Below are 18098 nucleotides of genomic sequence, written 5' to 3' on the forward strand. Positions count from 1 at the left end.
CCCAGCCGATGACCGTCCAGCGTCATCATCGGTATCCTGCTCCTACGGCAGGCTGGCGGTGCAATGCCCGTCGGGCAGCAAGGGGAGCTGCACTTTGGCGGAGATCTTCTATTCCGAGCCAACGGGTGTGTGTGTGTGAGGGGCCTAAATGAGTGCAATAGTGAGCGTGGGGGTGTGTGTGTCTAAAAAAAAGTCAGTCGAGTCCCTTGGAGATTATTTTAATATTCAGGCTCACTGCTTTGTTAAAAATAAAGGGGTATTAAGGAGTGGTGGGCGATGAAACCAATCCTTATTCAACCCTTGATGTGAATGCGGTCGACATGTTTCTTGCCATAGGGGCAATTCGTCAGGACCTTTGTGCTCATATGATTGCTGGGATCCTCTCAATTCAGAGGACACCGGTATACGACCTGTATAGTATCGTACAGAAATGGTTCCTTGCGGGGGACCTCCTGGGAACTAAAGAAAGATAAGCAGACATTAATGATGTTAAAATGAACGGAATACATCATATCATGCCTATATTCAGGGTGACAAAAATACGTGCCCAGTGTGTACAATCTGCCTGAATCATGACAGAGTTAAGTGATACTGTGAGAGAGAAGGATTTAAAAATTATATATATTCAGCACGCGTGAGGGACACGTACTGTATTGGGCTGCCATGCTGTTAAGTTATAGCATGCATCAAGGTGAAGAGGCCGATCTCTCGGCTGTGCATGCTGAGTGGAGTGGGTCATCACAATTCAAGACCAGTGGTAGTGTTACACCCTAGCACAGTCAGGTGGCGTGAGGAGCCAGTGTTTTAAAAGTATATAATTGTAGACTAAGGATTTTAGCCACAATTAGCGAAACAACCGCACAGATAGAACGATCGTATATAATTTGACACTCTGTCTCTAAGTGAGGACGTAGCTGGCGTGATAGTCGTGGTCACCAGCGAGGTAACAAAAGAAATAAATAAATAAACAACGTGCCCTGCTCGACGAGTGCACGTGAGCGAGGACCATGTCAAGATCAATGGTGCACTTACCCGTTATGATTCCTCCCGAAGGCCTCACGAGCTGTCCAGGTGGGGCCAGCAGCGAGTGAGGAATTCCTGCAGGGAGAGTAAGGCAACCCGCGGGATCATTAGGAAAATACGAGCCATCCGGTAACCCGCGTAAGGGAGTAGGCTTGCCGCGTGTATTGGTAGAAAGCAAGCGGGGTATCAGGGATTAGGTCAACACTTTACCTCAAATGTCGCTGATGGCTGGCATCTCAGCACCTACCCCGCCCACAGGAACACCGAAGACTGGACAGCCGGCAAGGTAGTTGGGCACTGTCTGGTGTAGATATGGGAGAGTTGAGCGCGCACCAAGGGGTGTGTCCCTCTGGTTGCTAGGTGACGGCACGCAGGAGTAGAAAGCAACGAGGGGTTTGCTAGAAACAGCGAGGCCAGTACACTGTAATGCGGGGGCCATTTTGGAAAGGGCAGGGTGATCTAGTAAGGCATGTTGGTAATCATCTGGGGATGGACAATTAGTCCAGATTGATAACTATCTGGCGAGTGTCGTCCAGGGCACCCCATCGTTTAATCCTAGTTCATCGCACTGAAGTCGATGTATCCATCTCTGTTCGAGTCTGAAGAGGGCTTGTTGATTGAAGTTTGGTAAACATTCAATGACAGTCCATCGGATGTTTTCTGGGGAATGATTGTTTTCTTTGCAATGTTCGTAGAGCTTGGTGTGTGTCTTGTGACACCGAATGTTGCTATTGTGCTCCATTATCCGATGTTTAACGGGGCGCATGGTCATCCCGATGTACAACAATTCACACGGGCAGATCAAAACATAAATGCATTTGGAACTGTTGCAATTAGTATGGCTCAGACGACATGATTACCTGCGTGACTTCGTTCACGAGAAACTCTTCATTCATTAAAAAAACTGTGAATACACACTGGGGCATTCTGAACTCGGCTGGGATGGAGCTACCGCGCCCGCGTTTTGCATTTAAGAGGACGGCAAACCTTAAGGACACTCTCATTCACACCCGTCCTAAGAAAACCTACACCCAGGCTGTCAATACCCTCTGGGACCTTCCTCCAGTAACTGGGCACTATCGTTGCGGTTCCTGTGTTGTATGCCCTCAGACCATCCAGAGCAAGACCATTGTACTCCAAAACAACTTCACTTGGACAATGAACAAACATACTAATTGCAACAGTTCCAAATGCATTTATGTTTTGATCTGCCCGTGTGAATTGTTGTACATCGGGATGACCATGCGCCCCGTTAAACATCGGATAATGGAGCACAATAGCAACATTCGGTGTCACAAGACACACACCAAGCTCTACGAACATTGCAAAGAAAACAATCATTCCGCAGAAAACATCCGATGGACTGTCATTGAATGTTTACCAAACTTCAATCAACAAACCCTCTTCAGACTCGAACAGAGATGGATACATCGACTTCAGTGCGATGAACTAGGATTAAACGATGGGGTGCCCTGGACGACACTCGCCAGATAGTTATCAATCTGGACTAATTGTCCATCCCCAGATGATTACCAACATGCCTTACTAGATCACCCTGCCCTTTCCAAAATGGCCCCCGCATTACAGTGTACTGGCCTCGCTGTTTCTAGCAAACCCCTCGTTGCTTTCTACTCCCGCGTGCCGTCACCTAGCAACCAGAGGGACACACCCCTTGGTGCGCGCTCAACTCTCCCATATCTACACCAGACAGTGCCCAACTACCTTGCCGGCTGTCCAGTCTTCAGTGTTCCTGTGGGCGGGGTAGGTGCTGAGATGCCAGCCATCAGCGACATTTGAGGTAAAGTGTTGACCTAATCCCTGATACCCCGCTTGCTTTCTACCAATACACGCGGCAAGCCTACTCCCTTACGCGGGTTACCGGATGGCTCGTATTTTCCTAATGATCCCGCGGGTTGCCTTACTCTCCCTGCAGGAATTCCTCACTCGCTGCTGGCCCCACCTGGACAGCTCGTGAGGCCTTCGGGAGGAATCATAACGGGTAAGTGCACCATTGATCTTGACATGGTCCTCGCTCACGCGCACTCGTCGAGCAGGGCAAGTTGTTTATTTATTTATTTCTTTTGTTACCTCGCTGGTGACCACGACTATCACGCCAGCTACGTCCTCACTTAGAGACAGAGTGTCAAATTATGTACGATCGTTCTATCTGTGCGGTTTTTTCGCTAATTGTGGCTAAAATCCTTAGTCTACAATTATATACTTTTAAAACACTGGCTCCTCACGCCACCTGACTGTGCTAGGGTGTAACACTACCATTGGTCTTGAATTGTGATGACCCACTCCACTCAGCATGCACAGCCGAGAGATCGGCCTCTTCACCTTGATGCATGCTATAACTTAACAGCATGGCAGCCCAATACAGTACGTGTCCCTCACGCGTGCTGAATATATATAATTTTTAAATCCTTCTCTCTCACAGTATCACTTAACTCTGTCATGATTCAGGCAGATTGTACACACTGGGCACGTATTTTTGTCACCCTGAATATAGGCATGATATGATGTATTCCGTTCATTTTAACATCATTAATGTCTGCTTATCTTTCTTTAGTTCCCAGGAGGTCCCCCACAAGGAACCATTTCTGTACGATACTATACAGGTCGTATACCGGTGTCCTCTGAATTGAGAGGATCCCAGCAATCATATGAGCACAAAGGTCCTGATGAATTGCCCCTATGGCAAGAAACATGTCGACCGCATTCACATCAAGGGTTGAATAAGGATTGGTTTCATCGCCCACCACTCCTTAATACCCCTTTATTTTTAACAAAGCAGTGAGCCTGACTATTAAAATAATCTCCAAGGGACTCGACTGACTTTTTTTTAGACACACACACCCCCACGCTCACTATTGCACTCTTTTAGGCCCCTCACACACACACACCCGTTGGCTCGGAATAGAAGATCTCCGCCAAAGTGCAGCTCCCCTTGCTGCCCGACGGGCATTGCACCGCCAGCCTGCCGTAGGAGCAGGATACCGATGATGGCGCTGGACGGTCATCGGCTGGGACAACAGTTGTGGTCCTGCCGGTAGTCTGTGTGAGGTATCCTTATATTCTGAAAAGGGTCTACACCATGCACTTATCCCTTTTTAACTTTTGAGAGAGAAGATAGGCTGAGCTAAATCACTGGCTCCCATTGGGGAACTCTGTACAACACTCGTTGTTTGCTGATTGTTCTGCATTCTCCCTGTGTTGTGCCTGGAGCCAAGCCTTTCACTTTCAATGGAGGTTGTTGCGCACTTGCAAAGTGCCCCCCAGAACTGGTTTGGACTGGGCTCAGGGCCTGTGCCAGAGGGAGAACAATTACTGTAGTACTGTAAATACTGGGGCTGTGACCCCATGTCTATTGAGCTTGCTCGTGAGTAAAACAGAAGAGGAGAGCCAGGATAGCTTGATTCCAGTGGTATGGAGAGCACGGGACTCACGTCTGAGCGTACCAGTCCCACTCGGGGTGACAAATGCAAAAAACACAGTTGATGGACAGAATGCAGAACAATGTCATACATTCACTCCAGTACAGAGATATGGGCCTAAATCCATCCTTTTTTTGCTCACCATGCCATTCCAGTTTGAACCCAGCCCTATGCAAATCAGTCTTGACCCTGTGCCTCATGGGAATAGTCCAGCCCGAACTGCCAAGCCAGGTACTCCCTGGACTGGAAACAAGCATCCTAGGACCAGTTTCAGGGTTTCACCCCTCTTCAGTCAGGATAGCTTGATTCCAGTGGCATGGAGAGCACGGGACTCACATCTCAGCATACCCGTCCCACTCAGGGTGACAAATGCATAAACAACAGTTGATGGACAGAATGCAGAACAATGTCATACATTCACCCCAGTACAGAGATCTGGGCTAAATAAGCAATTGACCGGCGGGCCAAAGGAAGAATAAAAATCATTGTTCAAATTAACGCGAAAAAAACAAAAAATCGCATATACGATCCAAAAGTTATATATGTGCTGTAATTTTTCAGATTCGCATAATAAAGATATCCTATTCTTACAAAAATACATCAACCAAACAAACACACCTATTCACTTCGGTTGAGTGCCTGTTCTATTCTCGTTGTTTTTTAACATTTCGTGAAGCACAACTTTATTGAAACGCCATCATTAAGTGAAATCTCAAACAGTCAAGAGGGAAAACATCTGTCTCACAAAGCCTGAACCGAATACCAACATGATATTACCCTTGAGATTAAGACCAGCCCACACAAAAAGGGACCCATATTTTGAAAACACATTAAAAGGATCATACTGTAAATGTTCCCTAGCCAGAGGTAAGCAGTATATGTGGTCAAAAGAGATGGATATCAAAGGTTCATAGTTACTGTTAGGGGGCCACATGGAAGGAAATAAATCTTCCTATTGTTGTCAATGCCTCAGCACTGTGCCCCAAGGAATATCGTCATTTAATCCTGACACATGACTAGGAAGGCGATAGATCCACCTTTGCTCTTTTTTGAACAGAGTGTTTTCAGAGCCCTGATCCAGTTGTTCGATCACTGTCCATTTTATCTCATTTGGCGAGTGCTTGAGCTGTAAAAAATGTGTGGTCAACTTGGTATTACTCTTCTGGCACCTAATGCTACTCCGATGCTCGCCAATACAGAGTATAATCCGTCTCTTGGTCATGCCTATGTATCTTAAACTACAAGGGCAAACTATTAAATAAACAACATTGCAAGAATTGCATGAGACCGATTTTCTAACATCTACTGAAGGGAAAATACCATATTTCTATACCCTCCCAAAAACTCATAAAGGTGTCCATCCACCGCCAGGCAGACCTATTGTCTCGGGTTTGGGTTCACTTTTAGAGCCACTTTCTAAGTATTGTGACTTTTTTCTGAGACCTCTTATACAATTTACCAGCACATATATAAAAGACCCCAAGAGTCTCCTTGCTATCTTACAGACAATCGAGATGCCTGAGGAACCTTGTTTTCTGGTATCTTTGGACATCGAGAGTCTGTATACGTGCATACCCCAGGATGCCACGATCAAGGTGATCACAGACACATTGGAACGTTCCACTTGGGAATACAAAACATCACGTACCTTTGTAGTGGAGTGTGCAACTCTGGCATTGAAATGAGACATTTTTGAGTATAAAGGAAGCATTTATCTCCAAGCCACCAGAACATCTATGGGGAGTACATTTGCCCCTAGTGTGGCGGGGTTGTATGTGTATAATTTTGAGTGTGAGCACATCCTTCCATCTACCAATCCCTTTTCATCTAATGTTATTCTATGGCAACGGTACATAGATGATGTGCTGCTTATTTGGAAGGGCGAGGAGGATGCATTGCGATCTTTCTTTGATTGGGTTAACATCTGTGATCAACATCTAAAATTCAATTATGAATTTGACAAAGAGAGAATCGTTTTTTTGGATGTAAGTATCATGCGAGTAGGCAACCAGCTATGGTCTAAGACCTACTACAAACCAACAGCGAAAAACAATCTTCTCCATTACTCCAGCTTTCACCCTCAACTGCTGAGGGAGAATCTCCCCTTTGGTCAGTATCTTCGTATACGAAGAAACTGCAGTGAGATTACAGATTACAAAGATCAGGCATAGGATCTCACTACCAAATTACAAAAGAGATCATCTCTTGAAAAAGAGTTGCAAGAGGGCTCGCAACCAGCACAGGGATGCCTTGTTGGAAAACCATTCTAGGGAGACTCCTACTGAAACTCCTTTAACGTGTGTGACAACCTACAATTCAGCTTCGACTGTTGTAAGCCGTTGTATTAACAAACACTGGCAAATACTCATGAGTAATAATCATGATTGGAAGAAGCCCCTTTTCTCTTACAAAAGGGCGAGGAGCCTAAAGGATTCCCTGGTCCACACTCGCCCCAGAATACAACATAAAGAGAATACAACGAGTGTTCTTAATGCATGGGGCCTTCCGCCCATTAATGGTCATTTCCCCTGTGGGGGGTGTAGTGTTTGTCATTTAACCTCGAGCACTAAAACATTGGATCTTGAGCCTGGCAAACAATGACAACAAAGAAAACATACGAATTGCAATTCTTGCAATGTTGTTTATTTAATAGTTTGCCCTTGTGGTTTAAGATACATAGGCATGACAAAAAAACTGATTAAACTCCGTATTTGCGTGCATCGGAGTAGCATTAGGTGCCAGAAGAGTAATACCAAGTTGACCACACATTTTTTACAGCTCAAGCACTCGCCAAATGAGATAAAATGGACAGTGATCGAACAACTGGATCAGGGCTCTGAAAACACTCTGTTCGAAAAAGAGCAAAGGTGGATCTATCGCCTTTCTAGTCATGTGTCAGGAGTAAATGTCGATATTCCTTGGGGCACAGTGCTGAGGCGTTGACAATAATAGGAAGATTTATTTCCTTCCTTGTGGCCCCCTAACAGTAACTATGAACCTTTGATATCCATCTCTTTTGACCATATATACTGCTTACCTCTGGCTAGGGAACATTTACAGTATGACCCTTTTAATGTGTTTTCAAAATATGGATCTCTTTATGTGTGGGCTGGTCTTAATCTCAAGGGTAATATCATGTTGGGATTCGGTTCAGGCTTTGTGAGACGGATGTTTTCCCTCTTGACTGTTTGAGATTTCAATTAGTGATAGTGTTTCAATAAAGTTGTGCTTCACGAAATGTTAAAAAACGATGAGAAGAGAACAGGCACTCAGCTGAAGTGAATAGGTGTGTTTGTTTAGTTGTGTATTTTTGTAAGAATAGGATATCTTTATTATGCGAATACGAAAAATTACAGCACTATATAACTTTTGGATCGTATATGCGATTTTTACTTTTTTTCGCGTTAACTTGAACAATGATTTTTATTCTTCCTTTGGCCCGCTGGTCAATTGCTTATGATAACTAAATGCTTCTGCCTAGGAGCGCAATAAATGGTTATCCTCTATGTGGCCCGTTATTATTTGTTAATATTTAGCTTGTAATAAAGTTTTTGGCTTGTAACGAAACCGGAAGTAAGGAAGAATCACTACAGTGAATTGATGCGCCATCTGCGTTCTAGTCCTGTGGAGCGAACGCGATGACGCACACGGCGTTCACGTGACTGACTAGAGCCTTCCTTTATTTCGGCTCGCCGTCATGGCCCGGTATCTTTCGGGCAGCAGAAGTGTGCCGAGAAGGTTTGTGGTGGCGAGGCGTTGTGCAGCAAGTAAGTGAAACTGGCGGACCCATTTCTTTCTGAGTCGATATTTAGGGATGCGGGTTCTGTCAAGGCGCAATTTCTATTGATATTGTCACTTTGCTTTCAGATTGTGCGCAACGTGGCGAGATTGCCCCCACTGCAAGCCCATGTCACATATTCATTCCTTATGTGGTGTAAGTGGACTTGAAATCTTCCAGATTTGTGTATTTTTAGTATATCTTTCCCCTGTTTGAGATGAGGTTTTTTAATAGGGATTTGGCTCTTTTGGTAAAAACAACTACTAGGACCAACATGTAATGAGTGGACCCCAGATCATATTGGGATTTTACCACTCCAATGTTCCTGTAGTTTTGAATGGGATATTTTTTGGTCTCTAAATTTCCTCCTGCAAATAAGATGCAGTTGAGATAAAATTACAGACTGCTAATAATTGATTACAATTACATTTGCGTGACTTAGGGTCTGTATTATGGGAATAAAACATTATTTAGACCTGACAAATACCCATTCAGGTACAATTAAGGATAACATGTCACTAAGTGCACATTGTCAACAAAGTATGTTGGTTTGATGTTTATTTCTTGCAGGTTTTAGCCCCCGGTGATATCTAGGAGTGCCCACACAGGTATAACCGTGAGTTTTACATTTTTTCACATACATATCCTCACGGATAGGACACGCCTTAGCGTGCGTCGACCGCCGGGGGATTAATTTGGTCCTGAAGAAAGCTGAGCTAAATTACGCAATATACAGCTGAAACATGTCGACCTATTTTTATTAGGACTCAGCGGTTCAAATAAAGACCGTGACTTAGTCCTTTTTCACTTGTTTTTAATGAGACCAGTTGTCCATGTGATAAAGTTGTTTATGGTATAACTGGGATCTTTTAACTCTGCACTCACCACACTTGAGCACATATATTTTTCGCTCAAAAACACCAGCTCCGCTGTAACTCAGGCATTGAAGCACACTGGAGGGACATTCCGTCTCCCCATTGGGAACCCTATGATGAAGCAGGTCACCACTAGGGTGAGTGAGGGTTCTTCTTAATAAATAAAGTTTTTTCTTTCCCATTGTTTTCACCTTTATGTTCGGATCACAATTTGGCAGACTACAAACTTTTTGTGTATCACGAGAGTATGTTTACTGCACCTTTGGTCACTCTTATGTTGTTGTTATATATTTAATAGGGGTAGAAGAGTGGCTTATTGACCCTGACTTTCATGTTGTTTTGATATATGCATTGTTTTTCTGTCACACAACCTTATTTTGAATTAAAGGGACCCATGCTATGGTGGCTTATGCTGGTTACTGACTAGGGGTGGCTGAAGAATTTTGCTCTGTCAGTAGTTTCCTGAGTTTTGCCCACTCCACGTTCCGTGCAGAGTTCCATAGAACTCTGCGAAGTGACGTGGAGCAGAGTTTTTTCTCTTGAGCAGCTCCCCAACATTACGTTGCAGAGCATTCATGGGAAAAAATTGTGCGCTAGCCTTCCTCCCGACAAGATTTCTCAATGCGGGCAGTCGTGGCTGTTCGCATTGAGAAATATGAAGCACACTTTGAGGATGTTCGCGCTGATTTTACAGTGCGGGACAAACTGCTGGTGCTAAATATCAGAACAAGCAGCGCTACTTCCCAAACTCTGCTGCTCGAGGAACACCACAGAGCGTGGCAGAGTTTTGCATCACTTCAAGGAGTTGTGAGAAGCAGGACTCTGTGAACTCCGCCCAGGCCTACCAACACCTTTGTAGTGGAAATATACAAATTTACAAGAGTGTCACCACAGCCACCATAAATGAATATTTTTTATATTGGAGTTTTTCATTTTTTTTTTTTAAATCAAATTTAATTCACACAGTAAAAGCCCACCAGGCTGCTGACTAAAACATGTCAATGTATGCACGTCTGCAGCATATGAATTGAGAAAGAGAGTGTGCAGATCCAAGTTTCTTTCAGACAAGTAAATGACAGCATGAGTCTGACTCCATAGATTCCATTTAGAGAGTTCCACGAAAAAAATGCTATTTATTCTTCCTGTGTTACCGAAATATCTTCTCTGGGCTGTGCCTTCATTCCCACTGTAGTGGTTAACATTCTCTAAAAATCCAGCACAATCCACAAAGTGATTTCTAGCTGCTCTAAAACGTGTGCAGTCAACATATGCCCTAATGGCACACACTGCTACGATTCTCTAATCACAGTATGTGTTGTGAGGTGCGTGATAAGACAATAGTACAAGAGGCGTGTAATATGCTGTCCTCAGGGGCGGCCTTAGGAATGTGCAAGCTGTGCACCTGCACAGGGCCACCAAACCCCAGGGGCCACCACGTCAATATATATCCTTAATATAATAATCCTCTGAGGATGGATACATATTTGGGTGGCGGCCCCTGGCAGGGATTTGGGGGCCTCCGGCTCTGTTACACTTTCAAACACCCTGACCCCCATCCCACCCCCCCTCTTCACTGGCCTCCGCGCTCCGCCCGCCCGGATCCCCTCTTCCGGGGCCCCCTAACTACGCTCCCTGCCCAGGGCCGCCATGAGCCTAGAGCCGCCCCTGCTGTCCTCTTCTAGCGCAGCAATGCTCAGCTTCTCTTGTCAAAGGATGTCTTTGGTCAGGATAGGACGAGATGACAGGATGCACATAATACTAATATTCGGCCCTCTTTTATAATCTGCAGTGCTCAACTTCAATATATTAAAAAAATATGATCAGACAATGTGACAGGGTGCCCGTAATACTAATGTCCTGCCTCTTCCATACCAGCCGTGCTCCAGTTTAGTCAATGGATTATCAAACAGAGAAGGCCTCTTTAGAGTGCTTCGGTAATGAATAGTTGAGGGAAAATGTTCAGAAACCGGATTTCTGTGTATTTTTTCCCTGAAACCGGAATTGCAGATAAGTATTAATACCACTCTTCTTCTACCGTCAGTGCTTATTTGTAAAGCAATAAATGAAGGGGCCCAAATTATACTTTAGGAACCCACCACCCGTGCTGCTAAATGCAGTCGTTGCACATAAGAAGGATGGCTACTCTTAATTCCATTTTATGTAATTCTTTTTCCCACCACACTTCAATTCCTGTCTCATTTTCTCACTGTTGCAGGTAACTTTTCCTTCCTATTTCTACTTTGTAACTGTTTTCCTATCTTATTCTTCCCATTTTCTATTTTCCCTACCTGTTCTTGGTCAACATCTTATGATGAAAAATCCTGGCCTGCAAAAACGAGTGATGGTGTGCCCCACCTGCAACCACCGTCCCAAATGATGCACCCAAGAGGAAAAAGCAGAAGTAAATTAAATGTTATCACACGTTTTGCATATTGTGAAATCCTCTTGAAGTCCAATGGTACAACATTGTGGAAAACGTATAACAGCAAGTGGACATTGTGCCTCATACTTTACATGAGGTAGAGTGGCGAGTATGTGCATAGATTATTTATTTGCCTCCCACTTCAGTGGCTGCACCTTTTTGTCCGTGTAGTGCTCTTAATCTTATCAAGAGTTTTGTAGTCTCTCTACTGCTCTCTCCCGCCCAGATCTCCCAGTTCTATTTCTTCCTTTCCGTTTTAAGTTCCATGTATTTCCCTCATGTCTACTAGAAAAGGAAGGAAGGCAAGAAATCCAGCTGCATACCATATTTCTATGACTAGCCATATTTCTATGCTTCTTCCAAAAACTAAGAGGAGACACAGAAGTACTGTAAAATATGTTATGTATAACCGTAGGTCTATCAATCCTGTCGATAATGGTAGCTAAGCATTGCGACACACTTATGCCTAATGAAAATAGCCATATTTTTATGCTTCCTCTGCAAAGTGAAGGGGAGGTACAGAATTACTGTAAATAATGAAGGATTAGATCATTTACTACTCTAATTCCAATTCTAGAGTGTTTAAAGAAAGCGTATGCAAGACAAGAGAAAATACACTTTCCACATATAATCCTAAAGTTAAAGGTAGAATTACAAATGTTCTTACTGTCAAATATCGGGGGATTATTTGTATGAATTCCCATCTCATTAGAAAGAAAGGATGTTAATGAGGAATGAACAGGATGAAACTTTCTTTAACAAGTGGGGTCCGGAGAGGTCTCCAGAGCCCAGGAAGGGTAGAGAGATTCCTTCAAGCCTGAAAGGAAAAGGGATACACACTCCCAATGAAAATACCATATCTAAATAGTATCTTCCTTGTATATCCAAATGATTAAGGAGAGAAAGATCAACCTATACTCCACCGTTCCTAAAGGTGGGAAAAGTAAAACAAAACAATTCTTCATATATAACGCTCACTCACTCTAGTAGTGGCATGCTTCATCATCGGGTTCACCCTGACTCCTGAGGGTCAGTGTGGGCTCAACCATGTTCCAGGGAGCTTTTTTGAGAAGTCTTGATTTTTTGGGGTTTTAAAAAAAAATTCTTATAAATCCATTATCCACCCCAGGGGACCCCTTTATTCGTGTGGTGAGTGAGAATAGTTAAAATGCATCGAAAGGGGCAAAAAAGATATTGTGGTCCTATGACACTAATCTAAAAGCACCAACATGTTTCTGCCCTACTCTATTGGCCTATGTAGGTTCTGGGCATTCGTCAGGGTGATACTAGAGATAAAAAAACAGGCACTCCCCCAGTGTCACACCCCTGTAAACTTTACAGATGGATGCTTAGTGTGCTAAAGATATGCTTCAGCAATCAGAAAGAAAAAAAAAGGTAAATGCTGTATGTGAGAAGTACCCCAGATTTAAGTGTACTATACTTATCAAGGGGAGGTAGGGGTCGGTCCAGTAGTCAGACTAGCCTCAAGGGTCTGGGCCCCTGGGAAATCTAGTTGTGTGCCCACTCTCCCTGGCTGGACTGAAGCTTTACCATACTGGCAACACTGACTTCCTTTCAGGATGAGTGAGGGGGAAGCATGCCTTGTCGAAGGAGCGTGACTGTAGCCACATTTACTTTGGAGTTTGAAGATATTTGTCTTATCCTCTCATTTGGTATGGTTGTTGTCGGGCGATTTAGGATGTCATAATTATTTTGATTTGGGTGTTCTTCTTTGATTGATTGGAGACACGTACCTGTTAATATCGTTGCAGTGTCTGCTGTTGTGTTTGCTTTGTCACAGACTGCATCAGAGAAACTGGTCCCAGAAGACTTCTGTGCTTTTCCTAGCTCAGTGCAGCTTTCAAAACAAAGGAACAGGTGTTAAACATGCTTATGTTTCATGAAAACATGGCTTCAATCAGTTAATAACCTATTTTATTGGTTATTTGTACACATTCCAAAGGTGTATAGCAGCATGTACACTGTGCGTAAAATAAAAGTGTGATACCAGGCCCATGGAATGGCATTGCCTTTTTGTCAGCTCACACTGCTAGGGGCACCACTCTAGGAATTTTTTCAGTGGCTTCACCAGAACAGAGTATGTGGCATGGAGGTTTCCTTCTGCATGGGGGTCATGGGGGGAGCGGACTGAGTATCATTAGCATGGCACCTAGTTACAAGGCAGAAGGTGCATTACAAAACCCAGTGGCAAAGACCATGGCTTCATCCTCTCTCGATGGCAGGATCCTTTACCTAAATGCCCATGCTAGACGCCCTGCATGTGGGGTTTAAGTAACAGTAGGGGTAGGCTATGTAGGGGGGATCCAGTGGGTCACATGACATGATGTTAACCTATGGCACTGGGCAGTGAGGGAAGAGTGCTATTACCAACCCTCAATGGGTGGCATCTGCAGAAGAGAACGGGCTGTACCTAGCAAATAGCACAAGCTTCAAAGACATGGCCCAAGATGGAGGCCATCAATGTGCAAGCATAAATATAAAGGGCTTAGAGACCAAGATGATGGGAAAGAGCACAGAAATAGGAGATCAAAAGAAAAACTGCCTTCAAAATTGTATTTAAATGAAATTATAATCATAGACACTCGTTGAAAAATTCTACAGCTTCTGCTGCTTCAAGCATGGTTGATCAGCACCTGGACCTGAAATTAGGATCTCAAACATGAGGGCACTCCTGCTGAAAGCGTGGCGCACCAGTGTTGTGGTCGCCACAAGGACAGGGTCTACTCATTCTCATATGTTTCCCATCAGACACCTGCCACCAGTTGAAGATGGTTGGCTGTTTAGAGTTATCAGTATTATCATTATCTTTTTATATGGGTCAGTTTGCCCATATAAGTACATTAAGAAACGTTAAGACACATTAAAACATGATATAGTGTTCAAAACAAAGTTATAGTGCATGGAATAATTAAGGGGGCAAAACTAATTCCTATCCCGGGATTACATAAAAAAGGCCAGATGAAAAAAGACACATTGGTGGATCCAACTATATACCCACTCATGGGTTATTCCAATTGTTCAACATCTACATTAAAGTCCCTCTTTTTGCTAAAACAATCATTCATAAATGTGCCTTTTTCCATTTATAAAAAGTTCATCAACAGCATCAAGTTCATATATGGCTAAAGAAAACAACAATAGGTTAGATCAATACATGAATTGAGATAGTTATAGTGAATTGATACCACCGAGGTAGAACTTCAGTACATGATCAGTACACTGTCTGCATCCCTGAAACCAACAGATTCCCACTTCACGTACAGGGCAAATTAAAGCAGCACATTGCTTGGGCACTATCCCTAAAAGACCAGAGTGAATGCTATGGCGCTGTAACACCCCATAGCCTGCAATCCCTGCACACAAACCTTTCCATATTTTCATTAATAAATGCGATTCTGTAATCCTTGTATACATAACCATTCCTTATTTCTTTATAATCAGAGACTTGTGACACACGAGTCACTGATTATAGAGAAAAGACGTGCAAACTCAACTGTAATAACTTATTACAGTTGAGTTTTGACGTCACAGTGCCTGCAGCCAGAGCTAGCTACCCACTGGAAAGGCAGGTCTGGCCATGGAGCATAATTAAAGCAGCAGTTTAATGCATGAAATGGAAACAAGGCTTTCTTTTGTCTGCTCAGTTTTTCTAGCTGTAATGTTAAAGGAAATATTAATGCCAATACCCTTTTTGCCCTCCTTAGGAAATTATAGAAAAGTTAAAATCCTTCTGCATGTTTCTGCACATTCTGAGATACTGAGCCATTTGTAAATATCTGAATTATATTAAAAAAATTCCAATATCTTCTTGCAAAACATATGTAACTGTTTTTTTATGTGTCTAATTTTGAACTACAAATTCAAATTTTATTCTTCAGGTTAGCAAACATGCTCTCTCTTTCATACGAAAGAGCTGCGTATGAAAGGCGGTGGTTTGTGGGAAAGGTAATGGTGTGACAATGTATTATAAGGGATAAAGTAGCCTCTGCTGTACATGATAATGAAATTGCAAGTCTTCTTGGAGTTCTATAACCTTATAAAGCAACTCAGCCTTCAGCATTCTTCTTCTATTTGGCCATGGAGCTCTTCGAAGACTTGTAATATTCATATAGTGTATGTTGGGGGTACTGTTGCCCAAATATAATACATGGGAGCCTGAAATCCCTGTTCAAACGTTGTCTCTAATTTCCATATTGCAGAAGACTTGTAACATATTTAGTCGCCTATAAAAAAGAAATGCTGTTGTGACTCAACTATAATAAGTTGATAAAATTGAAATCTGATGTCACAATGCCTGCTGCCAGATCCAGAAGCCAAGGGGAAAGAAAGGACATGCTTTGATGGTTTTAATTTTTAACCGAATAAAGCTAATATTGACTTGAATATTGACTTGACATGCAGCATAATTAAAGTTGCAGTTTAAACAACAGAAAATAAACCCGGTTTTCCTTCTTCTACTCTGTTGTTTCTAAATGAGCAGTGACCGGCAGAAAAGAAATATTTATGGGAACATGTTTACTTTTTGCAAGATTTAGGTAAATATAAGAAAGAGGACCTCTCTATGCATGTTTCTGCACATTCTGAGCAAGAGTAGATTTAAATCTCACATTAAACTGATTCTAAAATCTGTGGGCAACAAATATCTAACTAATTTTGGTATCTTTAATTTTGCACAATGGATTCATAATGTCTGCAAACATCTTGGCTCTTTCATATGAAAGAGCAACAAACTAAAGATTTAAGCAGTTTGTGAGGAGGGAGATTTTATGTCAATGTATTATAATGAATAGAGTACCTCCACCATACATTATAAGGACAATGAAAATCACCTTGGAGTTTCATGACCTGAAAAGGAAATGTGGCCTTCAGGCTTGTTCCACTATACGCAGGGCCACTGAAATTATGAGATTGTTCAGTCACAGAGTGTTTCACTTAATGGCTTAACCGCTGTGGTTTTTCCGCAGTGGTGCGGGCGTTCTGAAGAGTGGGCGGGGCTGTGTCGGCTGTTGGCCGATGGCAGCACTAGGGAGGTAGTGCTGCCGTCGGCCAACGGCCGACGGCAGCACGCAAGGGGTTAATTGTCAATTTGCCATGTAATCCATCATTTGCTGCATGATCTGCAGATTTTAACAAACAAATACGGGTTTCTAGCACAAACGGTTCAGACGTTACTAAAAATGCAGCAACACTTGTAGCCGCCCAGTGGAAGGTCCTTTGCAAAGGTTGACTGGTCGGCTTTCTGTTGTTTATTTCTATATTTGGGTGTTAAACAGGTACAAATGAGGTGCAACCGATGCCCAGACTGTGTTGACAAGTGGACAAATTACAAAATAATGAAATAACACTATCACCATATGGCCTGCATTATGGTCATCACTCTAGTTTGCAACTCCATACTTGGGTCTGGGACTTACCCGGACTCCTTGAAAAACACGCTGGTGAAACCACTACTGAAGAAACCAAGTCTGGACAAGGATGAATTAAAGAATTATAGGCCTATAGCAAGCCTCCCTTTCTTAGCCAAAGTGGCTGAAAAAGCTATGAACTAACAACTATCCGAGCATGTAGAGAAACATCTTCTACTGGATGATACACAATTCGGTTTCCGCAAGTATCATGGTACTGAGACCGCCTTAATCAAAGCTGCTGACGACATTAGAGTAATCCGAGATCAGGGAGGGACAGCAGTACTAGTACTGCTTGATTTATCGGCGGCTTTCGACACGGTCGACCACAAGATCTTGGTGGACCGTGTCGGAAAGATGGGCATTCACCATACAGCGAGAGATCTGCTCGCATCCTTCCTGGCCGACAGAACACAGGCCGTCACCTTGGGGCCATACCTATCTGCCAAACTGTCACTACCGTGTGGGGTTCCTCAAGGCTCATCCCTAAGTCCGACACTATTTAATATCTATGTGTCGGACCTTGCTAATGTTATCAAAGCACATGGGATGAGCCTAACCTCCTACGCTGATGATACGCAATTGGTATTGGCCATCAAGGGCGATGGATATGAGGTGGCAGAGCGCTTCCAAAGTGGAATGCTAGCAATTGGAGAGTGGATGGCGTCTAACTGCCTTAAGCTCAACTCCGAAAAGACGGAGGTGGTCATCTTTGGACCCCTTTCACCAGGTTGGTCATCAACCTGGTGGCCACCAGCCTTTGGAGCCCCTCCAAGCCCGGCCTCTAAGGTCAGGAACCTGGGAGTAACTTTTGATGAGGGTCTCAACTTCGTGGCACATGCTAACAAAACAGCGGCTACAGCCCATCACAAACTAAGAATGATCAGGAAAATCATCCCGTTTTTGCCAGATGCAGCTGGTAAAACACTGGTCAGTTCTTTAGTTTTGTCTTCCCTTGACTACTGCAATGGTCTATTCTTAAACGCCCAGGTCAGGGTAACCAACAAGCTTCAGACAATACAGAATGCAGCAGCACGTCTGCTTTCTAGAACACCCAAGTTCTCGGCCATATCAGACACAAATAATAAATATCACTGGTTGACGATCCGGAACAGGATCAAGTTCAAATCACCCTGC

At 43.5% G+C, this 18098-nt stretch overlaps 1 protein-coding gene across 1 annotated transcript in view; it reads right to left on the reverse strand.

Annotated features, from left to right (window-relative positions):
- The window catches only part of TNFRSF11A (TNF receptor superfamily member 11a), a 295198-nt gene that overhangs the window by 131998 nt on the left and 145102 nt on the right, over window positions 1-18098 (reverse strand). Inside the window, exon 6 of the mRNA XM_086965397.1 lies at window positions 13290-13393. Coding sequence (XP_086821523.1) covers window positions 13290-13393 — 104 coding nt within the window. The remainder of the gene's footprint in view (window positions 1-13289; window positions 13394-18098) is intronic.

Source organism: Lissotriton vulgaris, chromosome 4_1 (genome assembly GCF_964263255.1).
Source record: "Lissotriton vulgaris chromosome 4_1, aLisVul1.2, whole genome shotgun sequence".
NCBI classification, from domain to species: domain Eukaryota; kingdom Metazoa; phylum Chordata; class Amphibia; order Caudata; family Salamandridae; genus Lissotriton; species Lissotriton vulgaris.